The sequence below is a fragment of the Strix uralensis genome, chromosome 6 (genome assembly GCF_047716275.1).
Source record: "Strix uralensis isolate ZFMK-TIS-50842 chromosome 6, bStrUra1, whole genome shotgun sequence".
NCBI lineage: Eukaryota > Metazoa > Chordata > Aves > Strigiformes > Strigidae > Strix > Strix uralensis.
The window spans coordinates 32810355-32833581 of NC_133977.1; the positions used below are offsets into that span (position 1 = coordinate 32810355).

Genomic DNA, 23227 nt, shown 5'->3' on the forward strand with positions numbered 1-23227 from the left:
TTAAAGTATTATGTATGCAGGTGTAGCACGTTTCAGGTTATTAGTAATCCAATCTATTTTTTACGACATTATGGTGTAATTTTCTGTATGAAACTTCAATATAAGTCTTGAGCTGTATCGGAACATAAACTAAAATGTTCCTGACTCTGTCACTTTTCATGGTCTTTACTTTGATTAATAAATGCAACAAGAGCTATAACGTTCTTCAATACGAGGCTACAATCATCCTTCAATCAAAACGTGTCCCTCAGCTTTTTATAACTTTTCACATCAATATGTAGGGCCTGAGAAGGAGCAGTGACAGGATTTCTTTGCAAGTGAGCACGTACACCTGAAAGGCTCTGCAGAAGATGAGCGTTTTTTTGCTTGCTGCAGCCAGCCCGTCTCCTTGGCATGGTGAGCAGTTGTGTCCTTGGAGACTTGGTGTCACGTGTGGAGAGCTGGGGAGCAGAGGGGAGATGTGTACTGCAGAACTGGACGTGGATTTGGCACCACGAATTTCAGACAGATTTGATCTTACCTCACTGGGCACCTTACTCAGAAATACCATTTTTCAAACGCACCCCAGGTTTGGTGTGGAGCTGTACTCCAACATTCGGGCTTGTGTGGGAGGGGAGTTGAACTGCAGTGACAGACCTTGGCGTTATACTTAATAACACAATTTTGTAACCACATCATCTACAACTCATGACAAATCCAAACTTGAGCCTCAGAATGCAGCCAGAGTGCAGACAGGGAGGAAGGACGAAGGACGTGTGCTGCAATTCCCCAGCCCCGCACAAGCAGCTGAGTGAATTTTGCATTGCACTCGGCCGTCAGTGTCAGGAGGCAGCTCCTCCGCGTTCCCACTGACCCGTCCTGCCAGCGCTGCTCGGGAACCCCAGCCCCACCACACGTCAGCCACGGGGGAAAATAACTCGCAGGCTTGCCAGGTTGGTCTGGTTTATTTCTGAATTATTCTTTACATTGTACAATATATAAAAATACAGAGTACCCAAAAAAAATTCACAGTGTCTAAAGGCAGTGATTACAGTCTAGGTCACCTTTATACTAAAGTACGATCAAGTTCAATTGCATAGGAAGGGTGATGTGCCTTCACAACAGAGTCCAATAATACTCTCCAGGTTTTGCTGTTTTGGGGCAAGCATTCTGTGTTCACATAATAATTTCCCATGTATCCAAGATCCAGTATTGCATCTGTCACTCTCCCACCTCAATTACAAGCTCAATCCTATCATTTCCATCTCACATACCATTCAGCCTCCCTAAAGCTTCCTCTGTGGGAATGCTTCTAATTAACCGCTTTGCTTTTAAGTATGCGCAGGTTTGGGTGTTATCTAAGGAGGGGTGTGTGGATGGAAACCACACTGTCATGCAGCTGGCTGGCTTTTACATTGTTTGACATTTTAGCACTAAAAACATTTTTGCTTCAGTTATTAATGGCCCATCCATGCCGACCTCTGCCTGACTCCGTGGCATGCGAATTAAGAACATCCCACTCACGGAGTTTTCAGAACCAGAATGCAGTGTTAATACTTTTCATGATCAGATTTGTTTAAAACCAAACTGCGGCTGGGACTCGCAGAAAGCCAAATGCTGCTCTTACAACACTGAACCCTTTCCAATAGCAGGGGTGAATTTGCAACTGAGGCTGGAGGCAAAACAGAAATAAAATCAAGTTCAAGACCCAAACCTGTGTTGAATGCTATTGAGCACTTGTATTTGTGGGTAGCTAAACAGTGGGTTGCTGGTTTTGCTCCTCCAGCCAGGACTAATGGAGACATAAAAATTTCCCAAAGGGTCCAAAGGAGGAATTTCCTGGCAGAACAGCTGAGACTGGGTAAGTCCCGCAAGGCCCTAGCTCCAGAGGGGTTTCTGTCCAGTTTGAGGGTTCTGGCAGTCAGGCAGCACCAATTTCCGTGGATTTGCTCACCTACCCCATATCTGCTCTTGAAGATGCCTGAAGTTTCCTCCTAACAAGCTTAAGGGGAAGAGTCACCTGTTTGAGTCTGGGCCTTGCTCACGAGGGCATTAAAGTGATCTGTTGGAAAAAAATAAATCCTTCACACCCAGTTTACTGGGTATTTCCCCATTATTCCAGACAGCTCCAAGGGGTGCTAGGCCCTGCCATGCATATGGGTGGGTTTGCAGGGTGACAGGGCGAGCAACAGCTTCTGAGCCTCGGCCACTAACGCTGGAAGATCCAAAGCCACTCAGGGCACCAGGTGCCTGACTCCCATGGCCTGGTGGCTTTTTTGGATCCCTCTGAAAAACTAAAGCCATGGGTTTGCAGGGTTTCTGTTCCCTAAATTTTGTACTAAAACCTTCTGGTGTGACGATAAGGCAAGGCTTATAATGCTGATCAATAACTCAGAAGGCAGTTACTAACTTCTTTAACATGGAAGATGACATTTTCCCCATTCTAATAGATGATGTCTTTTGCTCTAATGGTACAATATTTGTTACTCCTACTTGCTATTTTAATTTTCTTTGCACAATTACTCCCTACTTATAATTACAAAAACAATAGAGTGATACACATGACAGATTTGGGAGGCTTATTCAGAAAATATAAGCAGTAACAAGAATCTTTTTCTTAATCATTCTTAAACAGAATGATTTAGGGGGAATCAGCATTTCTAACTAGAAAAATCAATTTTCTTTTCAATTAAAATATTATATTTCATTTAGCTTAAAAGTGTTTTTTTAAACCTAATGGAAAGGATACTAGATTTTTACAGGTTTTTTTTCTTCACTTTGTCCCTGTGGAATTTGAATACCAGCACTGCCTTTCTTATACTAAGTTTCCTCTCCAGGCATTTTGCTAAATATATATATTGTGTGTGTATATATTATAAATATATACTGTATCTATCCACTGATAGATGTATACACTATTACAAAAAAAGAGTAAGTTGTTACACAAACTTTACATTTACATTTTTTATATATATATATATATTTATATATATATAACTCTCCCCCCACTACATTTGGTACAAAGAATAAATCAATCTCAGTGGACAGCAATTTTCTCTCCAGGTGGGCTTAACATCAGATTAACACTGGAGGTGTCAAATTGTCTGCATCAGACATGGACTCCATTCCTACTCTCTGTTGATCTCAAACCAACCATCTCATTTTCTGAACATAAGGCATTAGGAACAGTGGTGGTAAGACAATACATATTCTTCTCCTATAGCATCTGTATAGTTCATTTATTTAAGAGCAGCCCTGGCTCATATGCTGAACATTCAAGTGCACTCTTAGAGCAACAGCACCTCTTGTGTTGTGATTTGATGGTCAAGTGGTTTGTCTACTAGTGAGCTGCACAGGTTATTTCTGCTGGGTGACAGCTGATCAAGCAAAGCCCACCAGCAATGGCACAACACAACCTGGAAAACACCATAACGCACACCCCTTCTGGAGGGAGAAAGGCAGCCACTTCCATGGAAAAAGAAAGAAGAATGGCCTAATTAAAGATTAAGACTTCCATCATATTTTACATACTGTATACCTGAATCCTATCCAAAAGGTTTGCAGAGAACCAGTATCTCTAGACCAACATAGGAACTGCCCAGGGTCCTTCTCTATCTCAGAAGTGAAAGAAAAAAAAAATACAGCAAGATGAGTCGTTTGGAAAGCAATGCTCCTGAACTAAATGCATTTCCAGTGTACTTTAAGATGGCCTTAGGAATAGGAAATTTTAGCAACTTTAACATCCAGCTGCAGGAGCAATTCAAGCTGCTACAGATATTACAGACCTGATGATCAAGCTGCCGAATTACCTGGATCGCAAGAATATCACTGTACATGGTGTCATTAACCTGCCACGCATTAGAGAGCTCATAAAAAATGCAACCCTCACACCGCATTAACATAGTCCTTAAAGAACTGCACTCTCATACAAACATTAATTGAGTAATAAGCATTCTGATTTCTTTTTTTCACTCTCTCTTCTCTCTCCTAGATTCTACTTTCTGCTTGAATGGAGTCTACAGACCCTTGCTGTGATTGCCAATTATCTGAAAAAGGGATGAATCCATTTGGATGGCTGGTGAAACTATAACCACATGCACCACCCTCAAAGCATCCAACAGCCTACAAAATATCCACCTCCTGAGCACAATGGCAGTAATGACCTATCTTGGTGAGCTGAACATTTAAATAATTTCAGCTGGTATGTGGCACTTTGGGGAAAATAAATCAATTTACATCATGTTATTCTGTGAAGCTGAAAATGGAAAAATGTTTAAGGAGGGGGAAAAAAGAAAAAAAGAAAGGAAAAATAGAAAATTAAAATAATTGCAAGATTTTACTTGCTCGCATCCCCCCAGACTCCAGCTGCAATCCTGCCACGTGCATAGTAATTGCAGAATGTGCTGATACAGGGAATGTTCTGAAGGGGAAGCTTGGAGATGGCTTTAATTTTACAATTGCTAGAGTGATCCTGGAAGCCAATGTTTTCTTCTGAATCACATAAATCAAAGCTGGGAAATCCCATCCTGATAGTCTAATGTAATAATTTTCAACCCCTGGGCTATATACTTGTTAGAACTACTCTAAATCAGGATTTTCAGCATTGCTGAGAGGGGCACAGAAATTCAGTGAGACAAGGTGGATGAGTTATGGCATGAGGCACAAAGGCATTGCTCCTCAAATGGGATTTAGGGGCCTGGGAAGAGCCTCCATGCAGGCGCTGGTACCTGCTACTGGTGCTCTCCTGCTTCCCTGGCGATCTCGCTTCACTCCTGCTGCTCTCACCCCGGCTGCGCTGCCAGGCAGGGTCAGGGCTGCTGAGCTGCTGTGCCTACTTGGAGGGTTGCAGCAGGTTGCTTCAGCCAGAGCTTTGAGGTCTGCAGCAGCTCCCGATCCTGCTGCTTCAAATGTGAGGACATCTATTTAAGGGCACCTCTCTCTTGCTCTCTTCCTCTGTTTCACCTCATGAGACCAGAGCAGAAGCAGGATGAGCTGCTAAATTAGAAAAACAACTGCTGAAAATCATGGGCACCACTGAGCCTAAGGTGTTGTCGTGGCAGTGCTAATGACCCCACTTTATTACAAATATCCCTACAGCCTTCAATCACTGCAAACTGAAGTCGAACAAAGTAATTTAAAAATGGGAGGCTACTTTATTCTTGCCTTCTGGTCAAACCACCATAACACAGGCTTACAGAGCCATGTTGGCTTTTCCTCGAAGGAAAAGCAATATACTTGTCATGAAGTAACACAGTCTTTCTTCATTTCCTACCGGCCGCCTACATGAAAGAGCTGAGTACACAGCCCAAGCTGGGCTTCCAAACAAGCAACTGCAAAGGAATAGCACTGAGAACCGATCAGTGTCGGCTTACAGCGAAATCTGAAATAAAGCGAAGACAAACGGGACTGCTGGGAACACGGCCGAGTCAATGGCCAAGCACGGGCATGGAAATTGCTCGAGTAAGATGCAGACAACAAAGCCAAGCTCGGGACCACATGGAGCTCATGCGCGTTTCGGGGTGTACTTTTATCTCATGCTCAGTATTGCAACATTCTAAAATCCTTAGCATCAGGAGTTCATTATAAATATTTAGAAACACTGAATGATAACAGCGGTGTACTTGTTCACGTTGCTAACACATTGGATGTAATTGTACATTAAGCACCAGCAATAAGTTTCCTTTTTGCCAAACAATTATGTCAGACAAACATCTGGTTGTAGACAACATGGCTTCTGCATCAAACTAATACAGTTCTTATAGACACAGTCACACACATACACAAAATTACATTTCAAGGCTGGATATACTGTTTAATAATGCTACCGCCCCAATTTACTTCAATAGCTGCAGCAGCATTTGTTTGTTGGGTTGTTTTTGTTCATGAAAATTAAAGAAATATTGGCAAACAATGCACATTACTCAGCTGTGTTACTATTTCATAGAGTACTGACTGGAAGACGCTATAAGAATGTGCAGCAGACTTTCTGGGTCATGTCAGACTATGGAAACATTCCTTACAAAAATACCCTCCCCCTGCAAAGTCAGAATTATTCACTCTTTGAAAGTAAATGAACTAAAAACCAACAATAAAACAAGAGGAAAAATTAGCCCAAAGCATGGTGATTTCCCACAAGAAGAGCATGGTCTCTAAAGTCGCCTTTTCTGGCAGACACAATCAGGATCAAAGCTAGAACAAAAAGAGTTAACACTATCTCAGAAAAAAAGAAAAAGGAAGAAAGAAAAAAAGCCCATGGCTCTTGTGCGGCAATCATCACATCTTTTTTTCCAGTGATATAAACATCTTTGTTTGTTAGGCACTCCGAGTTCATGTCTCCGATGTTATTCCAACATTTACTTTTCTTAGTGTCTCACTGCCTGTATAATTTTCTTTTAATTAAGACTGGAAACATTCTGGAAAGCTTCTTTGGGTAATGCACTTTGTTTGTGTGTTGTTTCTCATCAGCTGAACTGCATATTACCAAAGAAGGCTGCGGAGAGTATTTCCTGTAATATGAAAAGATTCTGTTGAAGATACAGGGAACACTGCCCTAGAAAGTTACTTTTTTTTTTTTTTTTTTTTTTTTTGCAGAAAGATTAAAAAAAGATCAAAAATAAAAAAAGGAAAAGAAAAAGAAAACTTTCTTCAAGTTGTTGGCACGATGGAGTCCCGCTTGGCCTGTCTCATGAGCTGCGTGTCATCCAGTGCACCATTGCTATCCTGTCCCAGGAAGGATACTCCTCACCAGACAGACACCCCTGCCCCAGGAGGCCACCCCTTGCCTTGATTAGAGTGCACCTGTGTGTCGCGTGCTGCTGCGTGGTGGCCACAAAGCCCAGCACACAGCCACCTCCTTGACAACGTCGGCCTTGGACAGCAATGCTGGTCTTCCAGCCATAAACAGTTGCAGTAGTTAAGAGCCATCTCCAGCCAAATATCCACAAAAGCTCTGCAGAATAGTCCATATGCATTTTTGTCCTTGTAAGGAGATGTGCTGTTTACAAGAAATACAATTAACCAAAGGAAAAAAAAAAAGACCCTACTGTACAATATTTACATCTAGAGGCTGGGCCAATATTTGGTCCATAAAATCGATTTTAAAAAAATTCAGGTAGGAAGTGATCCAGTCCTGTAGGATCTGTCCATCATCAGCTGTTGGTAAAGGTCCTTCCAGGGGAGGCCTCAGGCCTGTAGTCATATTTATTCAGTGTACTGGGATAATAGGTTGTCGTGTACACATTGGTTTGCTGCAACGGGTAGAAGTTGGTCCTGTCATCTGGTATCAAATTGTTCTTGTTAAGTGTCTGTAAAAGAGAAGAGGAGATGACAGGCATGGCAATGGTGCCACATAATTACTCTTTTCTACCTGCAGACACCTCCCTCTCACCTGCCTTCTCCATCATGGTCTCTGTTGCAGCCACCACCGCCTTCCCTCCGGCTGGGAGAGTAAGATGGTACATCGTACTTGCTATGGGGCTAGTCTGCGGGGGACCACAGCTCCTGCCAGGTCTCCTTGGGTGGACATGTGCTCAGCTACTGCTAGGGCCAGAACCCAGAGCCTTCTCCAGAGACCTGAGTCTCCTGGTAGATGGCGTGTTGTCTGAACATCATTGTCACACAGAACCATGCTGGGCCTACACGGAAGTTGGTGATTAATGGCAGCGCTCAATCTAATCTCTTCCAAAATGCTCATGTTATAGCCTGCAGCTCCCTCTCAAACCAGTTGCCAAACAGCAGCTTTTTCTCTTTGGAAGAGCAGGTGTGCATTTACCTGATCTCCATCTCCATTGGTAGATATCCAGGTTTGGACCCCCCGATATTAAGTGTGTCACTTCTGTAAGCTACAGTATAAGTAACAAATCATGGTCACTTTTGGAAAAACTAAAATGACTTAAAAAATTTAACAACCACGTAACAATTGTTGGCAACAATAACATAAAAAATGAGAACCACAAATGCCCCTTTTACCATAAAAATTCAGAAATGGGTTTTTTCTCCCTCCCCTCTTCCCCCCTTCTTTGCCTTTTCCAAGAATTACTATTACTCTTCCCACCAGCAAGCAGATGTCCCCCTCTCCCCAGATTAAAGCCCATTGCTATGCCAGCTGTTACCTATGCACAAGGATAAAATCCCATTTGGGGAGGGGATATGCAATAATTTTACAGAACTTTCTCCTGCATCTTTATAGTAATCTGATTTCTGTGAATTTGGCTGAGGAACTTCTATGACAGTTTTTTTCAACTAAACCCTGGCTTAAATTTCTTACACATATCTCTGGCCTATGTTGCTCCTACGTGCACCTTTAATGGTTGTCATGCAGGGAACTCACTCCTTTGATCTGGGAGTCAACACTAGGCGTGTTTGCTACAGCATCCTCATGATCGGGGTACAGCACATTTAAAGAAGGTATGAGCGTCTCTCCTGTCTGGAGCAGAGAGATGGAGAGGTCTAATGAGGCAACTAGTCCTGGGAACTAGTGGTTGTTCTGCCACAATCCTATGCTCCTGGGGGAACCACTTTACCTCAGTTCCCCCTTGAGACCAACACCTCATACCCAACCCAGCTCAGGGAAACATGAAAATTAATTAACTAATGCTCAAGTCCATGAAATACCGAGCTCCATTAGCTTTATTTGACCCATCTAACTTCAGCCACCTAAGCTTCAGGCATTGTGGCTCTGTCGGCAAGGCGAGGAGAAGTCTCCTTCGTGTATGAAGGCAGGTGCAGATGAAAATTGTCTTCTGGGGAAGCCCCTGTCCCCTCAGCCCCGGCAGCAGCAGGGCAACCTGCCGACAGTGGGTGCCCAACTTTTAGGAGGCTACAGTTAGTGAGCGGGGTATCGCCTTGTGCACATGCCCATGGCACAGTCAGGGCTTAGCCACATCCCAGCTGTGACCACTGAAATGATCAGAGCTACCCGTAGGCTCAAAGACAAGACCACAGGCAGTACATTTATCTTCCAATCTCTTTGTAAGTGAATAATTTTATTGCATGGGGAGGGGGAGAGGAGGAGGAAGAAAAGAAAATTATTTCTTCTAATCCAATAGCAGACTGACAGCTACAGATACCCTGGGAGCTGCAACTCCCAGTTTCATAGAAGGCGTTATAAGGAAAGGCTTTCCTATGGCAAAAGTACCCTGGCAAAGAAATTTCCCAATTGCTGAACTACCAAATAACTTTTTTGGAAATGGGCATTATCTAAAACGTCTCTTACATGAAAACTGGAGGAGACCCAGCCTCCTCCTGGTCTGACTGCGATCCCTCCCTGCCTGGAGTCTAAAATGAGCTCACAGCACATCACTTGTAGGAACCAAGGAGAGAATTTGTATAGGCCCAGTGACAAAGTGACAAATATTTCCAAGGAATGAGAATTTGTGCCCTTCAATATGAAAGGAAGAAAAGAAATGTCATGCTTTGCTTCCAGCCACCCAAAGAAATATTAAAATAGTGTGGGCAACAGTCTGCTGCTTTGTGCTGGAGGCTGGGAAACAAGGAAGCCAAGCTCAGTACTCCGCTGCTTGCTATGCTTCCTTGGGAAATCCAATTAACTGCTCTATGCTTCAGTGTCTTCTGACCCAGCTTGATAAAAACATTTGAGATCCCCTGTATATATGCACTTTGCTAAGTACTACCACTGAGGATTTGGGGGAATTGCTCTCTGGTGAACACCACAGGTGTTCATACCAGCTGTACACGATGACTGCTGTTTCCTACCGGTGTCTCTAGCCCAGGATACCCACTGCAGGCAGCGTAACCCATGGCCACGGTCCACCACAGCAGGAGGAAGAAGAGGCTGATTCCCACTGTCGCACTCCCTGGGCTCTCTTGAAGCTGGTCCAGCATCCAGGCCTCATCTGGGTCACTTTTTGGGACAGTTAAGATTCATGACATGCCAGGATTACCACCTCTGAAATTTAGTGACATCAAAATCCTGACCTGGGATGGCTCAGGACCATCTTGATCTGAGGACAAAGACCTCAGGACTCTACTTTTTTGGCTTTCAGTTGGAAAATCTGTTTGAGTTTCAACATGTCCCATGGTGTTTAAAACTAGCCTCTTAGAGCAGACTTAGCATTTAATTAAGACGATTTGCATTTTTTCCTCTCTCTTGTCTTACTTTCATATAACATTTAATTAGAAAAAAACCCCACAACTGCTCCTTTGCTCTTTTTGGTTTTATTTTTGATGGAGGGCTTATATCTTAGGGAAATACCTTATGAAAATGGTTTAGCAGAATTTATAATGCAATTAGCTGCAAAGAATTTGTCTCCGGAAATGCTGTGATAGCAGTACTGTCCTAAATCAGCATGATCAATGTGCACTGCCTTAACATTTCCCCACACAAACTTATTGTCTGTCTCGTTTTAATAAATAGATGATTAGGTTCCTTGGCACTAGATATTGGTTGATATTTTGAAGAAGGGAAATTAGGCAGCAGTGAATTTTAGAGATGTACACACACACACTCATGAAGGCACTGCAGGAGAAGAGGCGCGCAGTTAAATCTCTCTGGGTGGGCTCCTGTGTTGTTCTACTCAGAGCTTTAACCCTTGCTCTTGTCCTGCAATTCTTCGCTGTGACAGTACAGAGATGGCCAATGACTTTCCCTTGGAAGCTATTCCCCCAACACTACATGGGTTATGCCATCAAGGTCAGAGCCTCCTGACAACCTGAACTCACTGGAGTTAATGTGGGGATGAGGACAGCCTGCTGCATCCATGGGTGTTCCCACCAATATTTATCAGTCCCAACAGGAAAGGCCAAGAGTCATCAACACCGCATAACTACATTTGATCACAAAAACTAACGCAGACCACACCCTTGCTCACAGCCCAACTCCTATGAGTGCCTCTTCACCTCAGCTACCTCTGAGCCAAGTCCTCAATATTACAGTGGCCAAGAAGTGGTTACTGAAGACAATGTCCATTAAGTCCTCTTGGAGGGGACAATCCTTCAGTGCTTTTGCACAGACTTATCTGTGGTTGCAGTAACCAAGCTGACTAAGGCAGCACAGCGAGCACTAGAGCTCAGGTTGTCCTCACTAGATATGGGGAAGGAAGAAAGACTTGCCTTTACTGCCTGAGCCCTTCTGCACTACCATCCTGCACCTGGCAGGGAGACGTGTCAGACATCTGGGCACCCACCAGACCTTACTGATAACACCTTTCCTCACACTCAACCTATATTTTCCCCTTGTTGCTGTCCGATCCCTCCCATATCAAACACTAATGCCTCCCCTTGCCACCAGCTACAACCTCAAGGATTGCTTGCTCAGTAAGGAGTATCAGAAAGAACCAAAAACCTGATCGTTTACTCCTGAAACATCACTTGGTACAAAATCTCTGTGCCATACACACAATGTATTTCAAACACTGAGGGAAACATATTTCAGGCCCTCATTTGGCCTCATTTCAGTACCTATCCTGCCCTGAGAACAAAGAAGCTTCTGGTAGTTGTGCAAGCATAATATTCCCCATAAACAGTGAGGCCAGACCCTGAGCTAATATAAAAATCTGCGGGATGTGCTTAGAAAAAGTGCTCCATTCAACTAATAACTAGAAACTCAACATGCATCATTCAAATACTTTTACCTGCTTCCTCCCTTTCAGTATGAGCCATGCCATCCTGGCATATTTGATACCATTTGTTTCTTCAAGTCTGTTCACACTAACCTCAATTCAAGAATGTGTTAGCAGAAAGTAAGCCACCAGCACGCACTAACCCAACCAAGTGGATCACTCAAAAGCAGGCACAACTTCAACGGCTTTCTTCAAAAGACCCTTTATTATGTTATGTGGGCATACGAATAATATATAAAAAAAATTTCTCTGACCAGGAACTCTGCTTTGTCAAGCAGGGATGTTTTCAGATGGACTAAGATGGATATGGTTTTAAGAGAATGTAGAACAGCAGCAGCTTTCTCCATTGTATGTGATCTGTCAACTAATCAAAAGGTCCAGTCTTGTTGCCAGAGAATGTCTATGCCAAGCACAACAGAATCCTGAGTATTTCAATATTTACAGAAATAGGTAAACAATTTGTTATCACTCTTGCTATTGTACTAGAAATTAGTTAGAACTCAAAGAGTCTAAGGGGAAAGTTTACAGATATCCCCCTTTGTGTGCTGCTCTGCCCCCTGGTATTTATTCATACCAGAGGCAAAGTACTAACATGCATTTGCAGGCTGTTTCTCCCAAGGTAGAGCCAAGTGTTGGATGTGTTAAACATGACTGTATTGTGCCATATGCATACATTTAATTTTGTTCAGCTTTCTCCATTGATATTTTTAGCCTAAGTCATCATTCAGATTTTCCATTTGTTACTTTTTCTCCAGCAATGCCTTGCAACTACTCCCCCAAATTCTGCCTCTGCTCCAAACCATTAAGTCATAATCCACTGACCTACTTGCTTACATTTTCCCAGATGTATCAAAACATCTTCATGTGTAACAGTATGGGACTTTCAGTACTACTCCCATCCTACAGCTGCATGTATAAGCTGTATAAACATTTCTTACACACATAAACAGATCAAATGCTTCAATTTTCAATAAACAGTCACGAAAATTTAGAAACTTGATTTTAAAAGGCTACCACCTCCCCACCCACAATTAAAAGAAATTCCATATAGTTTTTGAGAAGCTAAAGTGAAAAGGATGCTTCTAAAAAGCATCTGATACACATAACAACTAATATCAAAATAAGGGCCATAAAGTAGTTCCCACCGGGTGACATGCAATGGCAAGATTTCCTTAATTTTCTCACGCAGAAAGCACTCAGCTTTCTGGAGCTCAGAATTCCCTCTGAGATTCAGATCTTCTTTTCTATTTTGGGGGTGGTGTAGGGGAAGTCAGCAATTTTGTAGGTTATCTTCACCAGCTATGCAGCACCACAGTCCTCATGAAGTCAGTGAGCAAGGACAATTTCCCCCAACCTCACAGTTTCTCCACTATTTCTCTGTCGACAGGTGTAATTTTGGTTCTTCCACCTCCTACCCATGACACTTTCCTCTTTAAAAAGGTAAAAAGAAGAAAGAAAAAGTTGGGTGACCTTCCTGGGCAGCTTCAAACCCCTACGTCTAGCATTTATGGTTATCACCACTTTAACCTCTGAGGAGGCTGAACAACGCAGCGCACACCCTTCCAATGGGCATGACTCATCAGATGACTCGCCTGTGCCAGGACTGCATAGTTGCAGGTTTCCATCTTGCAAGTTTGGTTGTAATGTTGAAGCTCACAGTGTACTACAAAGAAAAACTTTCCTTTTCCTTCATCACAAAGTGAGCACGGGCACTAAGGAACCAAAGGTAACAACTCCAACCAATGCTAACCCTGGCCATTCACCATGGACACAGGCCAAGGTCTAAAATCAGGGTCCAGGTAGCAGACAGCAACTTTGTAGCCAGCCCATTCCTCTTAGCAATATCCAAATGAAGCCTATGTTCATCCTGCATCCTGCCTCTGCAGAAATCAAAGAAAAAACATTCCCACTGAACTCAGTCGCACAATTAGCCCTAAAAGAATTGAGGTAGCCTTTCCAATTTTCCTTGGAATGGCATCCAGCAGCCTTCCTGTAGCAACAGTGGGATGGCCATTACTCCCCCTCATCCCACAGGAAAATGGAGGGATAAGGGAATTGTGCAATGATGTAGTGAAGCCAAGATCCAACATTTAGGTTCTTCTGTTCTCCTTTTAAGTTGTTTTCTTCTTGCAGTGAAATCAGATTGAGCAAAATGCCTTTTCAATGCAGATCAGCTATTTTATGGAGCTAGCCATGCCCTCTCGTTAAAGGATGTTACTTTTTGCGTTCTAGGAACGTTAGCAAAATGACTTAGGGAAGGTTGTGGATATATATTAATATTATGAAACGTTTCCCACAGCTTGTACATCTCTGGAAGTACCAAGGCAGAGATCGCAGAATGATAATTAACCAGTAAATTTGGAAATAATTAGCATAATAATTACATTTCAACAAAATAAACCGTATGACTAAAATAACCTCTTTTGGCAATAATTGACACCAAGAAAATAAATGACGTCTGGCCCACCCACATTCTCCCTTTCTTCTGATCAACTGGATAACACAACACTGCTGTGCCTCTCGAGCTAGGCATTACAAATGACCCTGGAAAGACGGAAAGTTGCCAAAAAGACCTTATAAGACCCATGTATTTACTGCAAGCCAAGACTTTAATGATTCTTCTTCCCAATCTTTTTTTAAAATTTGCTTAGTGTCTTACACTAAACAAACTATCTCAATTGATGCTTTTATAAAAACTCTTGAGCTCCACCTACACTGAAGTCAAAGGTAGCAGTAGCTAGGGTTTATGTATTGAGTTTTTTTCTGATGAATTCAATAAGGCTGTTTGCAGGATTTACAGTGAAGTGTAGATGTACAGATGAGGAACCTATTTTCTATATAAGAAGGTTTTTCCTCTTGAAAAGAGATACAAAAAAATCCCACTGGGACACTAAACTTATGATTGCATGTTCTTTTTGGATGGAAGCTTACCATATTTTTAGACTGGAAATTCTTTGTTCACTGTTATTGGTAAATAAATTAAACAACCCCCAAATGACGGCAGCATCTGTAGCTGTGCTCAGGTTGACAATGGAACTAACATTCAATTATAAGAAAATGAATAGCTACAGTTTTCTATAGCTGTTTGAAAATAGCTATTTTATCCTTATACTTAGGAGGGAGTAAGGTTATATTACTGCCATTTTAAACTTATAAAAACCTTCATAGTTGGCAATATAAAGGACCATTGTCAGAAAGATGCTCTGGCACATCTCTGACTTTACGCACATGAGTAAGATGACAAAACAAACTGTATGTAATAGTAAGGCAAACTGAAGCGACTTCCTGCTTAGAGCTAAATCCAGGTTTGAGTATCTTTCTGAACTGGAAACTGAAGTCCGAGGAGTTCATGGCAATCTTCCACTGGCAAGTGAAGGTGTCTAGCCTAAAGCTTGCTATTTATCCCTGGCTTGACAGTAATTTGGTGGTGGCAACAACCATGACGTGGTGTCCAGACACAAAAGAGGAATTCAGGGCCGCCCCAAGCTGCTTCCCAATATAGCTGGTGCACAGGACATAGCAGACATGATCTCAGCTGCGTGGGAAGGTGTAAACTGTTTCCTTGCTGCACTACTATGCCTTGGCGTATGCCCTTCCTGGGTCCCTCACGTATAAGGCCAACAGGGGCTCATCAGTTGAGCTACCACACCTGCCCTTGTGCATGCACTAGTACTCAGACTAACTCACCAGAGGTATAATCACTGCCTTCTAAAACTAAGTTTAATAGATCACATTGGGTGCAGATGATCATCTAGAGTAACTGGGCTATACTGGGCTTCAGCAGATGCTAACTAGTAAGGCCACAGCAATGGGCTGTAGGTTCTCCCTGCCTCATTGCAGTTACATTGGAGCAAGCAGCCCTGAGTTTTCAGATGGTCTCAGAGCTGCTTATTCTGGTGAATTGCCAACACAAGTCATGCAGCCTGGTGCCAGCCCACAGCGCTACATTTAGACTGAGAATTGCAAAGGTGTAACTGCAGTGGTGCAAAAAAAAAAAAACCAACCAAGTAGTAAAAATAGAAATAAAAGTAAAAACTGGGCCTAATTTGCCATCTGCTAACTTCATTCAGTCTCTTATAGTCATTGCTTTCCAAATATCTCCCACCTTCTAAATAGCTGCTTTTTGATTATTTTCCTCAAGATTGCTTTGTTTTCTCCCCATGTTGCATCTCACCTTGCTATTTCCTCTCTACATTTATAACTGCCTCAGGTCATTTTCCATTATTTCTACACCAGTGGCTGGTTTTTTTGACACACCTCCCAATTTAATATCTTCTGCTAGTTTAATTAACACACTGACTGCACCCTCTCCAAGTTCGTTAATGAAGATATTAAATAAAGTCAAACCTTGCATTACTGCTTGCAGTGCCCCAAACAACTCCTCCCCATAGCCCTGTATGTTCCCATTAACGATTGCCCGATGCCCACAGTCCGTCAGCTGGGTTTCAATCTCTACAGCAGCTTTCCTGTCCAAGCCAATTTTTATTTACATATCACAAGATTATTTAAGACACCAAGACCATCCTCTTTTCTTTAGGTGTATGTATGGACCCATGAAGCTACATTTTTAATCAGCTGAGAATCTGCCCTTATGCAGCTCGGTCTTGTGTTTTCCCTTCATTCACTAATGCTGAAACTCTGTGCAAAAAGTGATTGTGTTTGAACTCTTGCTGCTCAGCATTAGGTCTCAGCTCAGCTGTCAATTCAGCCTAAGCACTTTTCATTTCATCGGGGTATGTGATATGTTGCCTCTCAAATATTAATTCAGATTTGCCTGCACATTAACACTGACACAAATTTGTTTCAATGAATTTCCATCGCTGTAACTGAAAGTACAGTCAAGTCAATCCCATTTGTTTCTGCTGGTTTCACACTCTAGTATGGCCCCGACTCTGCCAAATTTTAAAGACCAAGTGGGATTTAATACCCCATTGATATGCTTTGTTGAATGGGGAAGGTCCAGGCAGGCTCCATCAGCTGTGGGCCTGTATGCTTACAGATATGTTGTCTTATCCCCAGATCCAACTGGCATTTCCCACACAGGGTTATGGAACTACTCGTGTAACTTTAGTGCATTGGACTTTGGTAGCTTAACAGTGACTCAATTAGCGGGGAGGAAATTGGCCTGCTTTCTTACCAACGCTTTTGTATTACCTTTGCATTTCATGGCACTGGGGGTTTGCCCAAGATCCATGATATTTATAAAGGTAATTGGAGTTGTTCATTAACTGGTTCTCACAGACTCTGGGATACAGTCCATCTAGATTCCTTCATCCACAGATTTTCAGTTCTTTCCTTTATTCACATGCTTCGTGCCAAATCTCAGGACGATGTTAGAACTGACTTAATGAGGATTCCCCCAGCTATAGGGGAATGCAGGCAGAGCTACTTCTGCTTAACCTACACCAAACCTATCATACACGTATAAATGATGCACCAAGAAAAGATGGCCACGGATGCAGTGTTGCTGCAGCCCGTGCAGCCTGTGCCATGGCAGCAGCCAGCACATTCTGAGCAGCCCTGAGCTCTCAATTGCTCTTTAGGACAGGGTGGTCACGGTTCAGAAAAAAACAGCTCAGGTATTTTGGCTGTCCTCTCTCAGAGCTGCCAAACACATTCTGGACATCGAGCTCTAGTTCTGAATACTGACACAGCTATCTTTATTTTGTATGCAAGCAGCTCCATTTCTTTATAATTCTACTTAAAAATCCATTATTCACTAGCGGAGCTATTCCAGAGGAATAGCAAGGTAGCTGCCCTCCAAGTGTACCACAAAGGTTATATGTTTTTTGGTATTTACTGTTTGTCTAATATTATCTTCTCCCTTTACTTTAGCTCCCTGCCTCTTTCATGGCTCTCTTTAAACTCTTCTGCAAACACATAATTAATTCCTCCCGCACATCTTGGCGGCACTGAGGATTTCCCAGTTCGGCTAATGCACATAACGCTGCCAGCCAGCGCTTCGAGGAGACAAGGAGGGAAGAACCACTTCAAGCTGCTGAACCAAAGGAGAACCGTTAACTTTTAGCAAATGAGGCTAGGGTATATTTGAAATATTCCTCTTCTGACCAGTAGAGGGAAGTCATGTAAATACACAGCAGTCAGTGCAGTGCAATTTTGTTATTCCCATTCCTGCAGTTCTTCGCTTAATTTTCCTTCTTCCAGCACAGGTGGGTGGGTGGGGGCAGATACATGTCAACCTCAGAGAAATTAGGAAAGGCAAAAATTGCACGAAAAAGGTAATATCAATTATTAGATCAATTAGTGTAGCTGGAAAAATCAGATAAACTTTTGAACACATCTGTCTGTCTTCAGGTCTGAAATAGCAGCTAACATGTTCAAAAACCTGCCAGTTTTTCCAGCTATAATCATTGATCTAATTAAAAACAAAACAGAACTTGTCTGCCTACAGACCTGTCTTGCCTGCATTCACGGATTCACAGCCTCAGTAATACAACCCCAATGAAAGGCTAGTGTGAGCATCCATGATGACTAGCTTAGCCTGTAAGAAGGCAGAGCATGGACCATATCCCCGACCTGGGTGTAGAGGAGATATGCCTGGTCATACAAGGAGGAGGAGAGAAGGCTGAGTCAATAGAGAAAAACATGACAGGGTGAATATAAAGCATCTGCCCCCAGTGTCACTTAAAAATTCTCAATATGGCTTAAAGAGGAAAAGAAGAAGTCATCCCAAAAGCTGGACTCCCTCAAAATGGTAGGGGAGGAGGCACAATGTGGATTCCCATCCCATGGTGAGCAGCAACAGCCCTGCGAAGTAATGAAGGGTTTGTATGAAAAGTGGATGGAGCGGGGACCACTTCCCATTGGGGGACCATTGTGAGCAGCTGTTTAGCATCCCAGAAGGAGCAGGAGCAAAAAAACATTCAGAACCAAATTGGCAGTTTCCCCTACTTTTAAATAATGTATCTATGAGAGGGAGATATCTGTGACTTGCACAGAGCAACCTGCTGAGCCACTGCTGCCATGGGGTGAGGACATCTCTAAGACATGCACATCTACAGGCACAATCATCCTAGGCCAGCCACACCTCCAGGCATGCTTGACTGCTCAATTTGACTCGACCCAATGATATAAAGGGGAGAAAAGACACTAACAGATTTTGACTGAGACGCACCACTTAATCCTTTTTTCCCCATCAGTAAGCTCTCTTGCTTTCCCTTCCTAGCAGGCATTATGTAAATTGAGAGTCCCCTGAAGTGATATTTGCAACTGGAGGATCATACAAGAAAGGGCACAATGCTCCTTTGCCAATACAACCCCCTGCCCCTACTATTCTTTTTCGAATAATACTATACTCATGGTAAGTACTAAAAATATGTACTCTACCATTCAAGCACTTAATGTTCTTAAATGCCACTTTGTTCAGGGGAAATAGTTTTTGTTAAACATGAAATTCACTGAGAACAAAATTTATGTTTCAATCTGATTTACTATATTTATATATATATATGTATTTATTTTTTTCCAGCTGATTACATCACCTAAATCTCTCTGTAAAACGCCATGCAGCTAAAGCAAATACTTAAGGAAGGCTGTTGATAACTTACTGATGATGTTGGGTATCATCAACTGCTGACTTATGTCTGAACTTTACAGCCACTTCCTGGGGTGTGAATGATGCACAGTGAAAGGGGTCACCGAGAAAAGGAAAAAGCTTATATCACAGTGCTATCAGTGTATGTGCTGTGACCACTACACATAAATGGGTTAGCCAATTTTAGTTGAAGTAGCAACATATCAAATTAAGTGATAGGACACTGTAGCCCTAAGTTTTCCATGGCAGAGAGAAACAAACATCCTCAGAGACCAGGGCTGACTTAGACAGACATTCCTCTAGGGCACTTGACAGTATTTAAAGCTCATTTAAACTTGAACCACTGGCTGTCTCCCCACTATAAAAAAGGTGTAATTTCAGTGGCAATGAAAATGACCACCACCGAGAGAGACATTTAAAATCCATACAGGGATCCACTTTTCTATACCCTGAACTTTATTTCTTTTTGCAATGTTGAAAGCCAGACCAAACACCCAGCCTGTTGTTTTATTCAGAAGGATTCTTCTTCCAAAGACAGAATTGGTTTCTGTTTCATAACCTTCCATGTTGGTATTTTATTGCCATGAATTATTGGGGATTAGTAATGAAGTGTGGATCACAGTATCTGGAGTCCTTCACAGCGGGTGTCTGCTGTGTACTTGTATTTGATTCTCAATGGCACTGTTCTCACTTTATTAAAAAATATTCATATACAGAGCCCCAAGTGATCTACTGAATATTCCCCCCATTTGCTGGTAGCTGCATTTATATTTGCTGTATAATTTTGGGCAAGTGGAGGACTCATAGTCCTACTGAAGTTAACATGTACTGTTCTGATGTCCTTCTAGAAACTTCAGGTATCAGGTGATACATCGAATATTTAGTTTCCCTCTTTCATTGCCATATCTTGCAATCTCACTCAGTTCTCACCTCATCTTCCCCCACAATAAATTTGCTCATTGACATAAATGACTGTTTTGCTTGATCACAACTTCAGTGTTCAGCCCTTAGCTTCTACGTGAGCAGTGGTGATGCCCAGAGCAGAGCAAAGCTCAGGTGTTTCCTCAACTTGTTTGAGGCATCATACAGAAAAAGTTTGACTGCATGACTCATGACTAAAGCTGTGTTTAAGGAAGGAAGGACAGAGGGAGGTCTGTCCACCACAATTGAGAAGAAAATCTGCAGAATCATCATCATAACCATCCTGTAAACTTATATTTTTCACTAATCCCATCTGGCCTGATCCAAAGGCCATTGGATTTTGGATTTGGACCAATGTGCAGATGCCTTTGTCTGTCCAAATCCCATGTAGAATAAAATGTTGGCTCTGTTTATTGGCAGAGGATTTAGCAATAGGAAGAAGTTCAGTCCAAACCCTTTCTCCATGTGTGACTGTTCCAAGGGCTCCTAATTCACAAGGGCTCAACCTTGACCCTACATCCTCCTGTTTCTACTGCAGGATCATCTGGCTTTCCACCAGCATGACTCTAATAAGTAACTCACATGAATAAGTCACTGAGTAGCTGAAGCAAGATGTTAAAAAAGAGGATGTCCTCTCTGCTTTGATAGCCACCTATTAACTGATCGGCGTGGCAGTACTGGGAAGGTTGTAGGTGGTTCTGTAACCCATCATGCTAAAATGTGAAGAGCAGATAATTTTTATTTCATTATGCTCTTGTTCTGCACATTCTTCAATATTGTCAGAGTGCTGTATGAACTTTAACCAATTAATGAAACATGAACTGCTTATTAGGTGACCCAAAAGGTCTCTCCCCTACAATCTGTGAATAACAAATCAAAATCAACGTGCTGCTGGCAAATGCATATGCATGAAATCTTTTAAGACATCATGGCTAAAATTGCTAATAATAAACCTCACAGCATTCTCAAGAAAGCAAAACAGGAAGGGAAAAGAAGCCAGCAAAAATAAAACGCTCTTCTGCAAAACACTGCCTAGGCAAGTTAGCATCAGCTAAATGATCAATAGGTCAGCATTATGTATGATATTTACATCTGATCTGCATTACTGCATTGCTGTGCTGAAATGTCCAACAAGGCTCATACCAGCTAGCACTTCCTTCATTAAAATCTGGCTTCATATAAAATTCACCTTGATTTATGAGTTTGCATTCAGTGCTGTACATTTGAATGTAACACTGCCAAACTTTCTACTGTGTTCACCTGCTGGTTGGAGAGCCGAGATATTTCAAGATGAAAACAAACTAAAGTTGGTTGCAGAAGGCTTATCATTATCAAAGAATGGAAAATAATAGACTTGTGCATATGCTCAGCCTTCTGCTACCATAATGTCACTGTGTATTATCAGCTTCTGTTTCTGAAAAGTAGTCTACACACCATGTATTTCCTTAATCATGGATTTATTTACACTTTCACACACACACACAAACCTACAACAATTCTTTTGCTTTCATTACCTAAAAAATATTGGGGGCAGTTTTCTTGATATCTGCTGAATATAAACTTATTTGGGTTTAGAATCTGGAATTTCAGGTGTTTTCGCTTTCTTTCATACATACACATTTTAAATTCAGATGGGCCCATATCCAAGCTTAGTTCGACCCTTATTTTCCAGAAGGTGAATTTCAGTTCCTCCATCATTTGAATGTTAATTGCGTAGCATCACAATAAAACCACACATGCTCCTTGAAGGCATGAAAAACTCCCTCCTGACCCTTAGAAAAATCTGCCAGTTATTCCTAAATATAAAGCTGACTAATAACAAGTTCTGTAAGTAATTACACAGCACAGAGCACACAGAGCCTTCCTCTTACTGCACTAACGCTATATTCTTCAAGGGAACACTGAGGAGTGGCAAATTTATAGTATTAAATGAGACATTTTCAGCCAAGAGTTTAAGAAAGGAGGAACAATAGAGAAGATGAACATAAGGAAATATTCAACAGGAATAGAGAAAAGGGGCTTCACTTCATAAACAGATTTTATCTTTTCTGTAAATCTCTTTGCCTCATTCACCATGCTGAAAGAGTATGACTCTGAGTTCTTCTTAGCAAGTAGCCCCTTGCTCCTAAACATTTTGTTTTGGTCTGTCCAATGACTGCAGATTTATGCACTTGAACTCTTTCACTTCTTAACATTCTGTAAACAAGACCCATCTGGTCTATCTCTTCTTGTGTCCAAGTCCCTTCTTTCCCCAGCCTAACTCATCCAGTCCCAGTTAGCTAATGCCTTCCTTTAAATAAACTAGACTTTTCAAAACTTGATCTAATGCCTCGGCTCTTTATGTCTCTCAAAAGAAGACGCTAACAGCTGTTCACTGTTACTACACACTAGATCAAGTATTCAGAGGTGGATCTATCAAAGAGGTTAACTCCCTCCTGATACTACATTAACTAATCTGCTGTTATTTTAAACTTTGTTTAGGTTTGTTATTACTTCTACTCCACTGCGCCACTCAGCATAGACATATTGCATTTCATAATCCATTTACCCAATTGATCAAGATCATTCTGCAAACAACCCATCCTTCTAAATTTTAACCATTCTTCCTATTTTAGCATCATCTGATAACATATGATAGCACAATATAAATCATGAAGAAAATGTTAATACAAATCCAACCGTGTAACTACCTGCTTTTGGCCACAAAAATAAATTTGTTTCTTTTCTTCATTGTTTGCTATGTAAGAAACAAGGGGATACTCTTGCTCATCTCTTTATTCGTGAAAGCTTTTCTCATCTGGGTCTTCCTATTGACTTTGCCACAACTACTCACATAACTGAAAGGATTACTCTCATAGTTTGAAGCTTCCAGGATCAGGTCCTAGTTCTTTACCTGTCTTAATAATTTATTACCTAGCCCATATATGCAGAGTGTGTAGAATAATACATCTTGTGAAACGTTGTTAAAAGCCTCTGAAAATCCCAATATGTCTGCCGTTTCCCTCCTATCTAGATCAATATTTATTTAATTTAAAAAAGGAATCCAATTTGCTTGACATGATTTACTTTCCACAAATCCATGCTGACTTGCATTATGATGCTGCACCCTTATTAAACTGTATGCAACTGTAGCCTTATGCTGCTAGGAAATGTATTTTTGAGACTGCATTTACAGGCAGTGGGATCCTCTGAG

At 41.9% G+C, this 23227-nt stretch overlaps 1 protein-coding gene across 11 annotated transcripts in view; it reads right to left on the reverse strand.

Annotated features, from left to right (window-relative positions):
- SEMA5B (semaphorin 5B) overlaps positions 1–23227 on the reverse strand; it is a 291544-nt gene that overhangs the window by 12966 nt on the left and 255351 nt on the right. For 4 of the 11 annotated variants that reach the window (XM_074873592.1, XM_074873590.1, XM_074873589.1 and 1 more), the window contains 3 exons: positions 8309–8404; positions 7751–7820; positions 7308–7613 (listed from right to left, as the gene is read on the reverse strand). The exons of 1 other annotated variant lie outside the window; for it this stretch is intronic. In XM_074873592.1, the coding sequence (XP_074729693.1) occupies positions 7519–7613; positions 7751–7820; positions 8309–8404 (261 nt within the window). In that variant the 3' untranslated portion in view covers positions 7308–7518. Of the gene's footprint in view, positions 1–925; positions 7284–7306; positions 7614–7750; positions 7821–8245; positions 8405–23227 lie in introns of those variants that run through there. 6 more of the 11 variants (XM_074873593.1, XM_074873598.1, XM_074873599.1 and 3 more) reach the window with 6 other exon arrangements.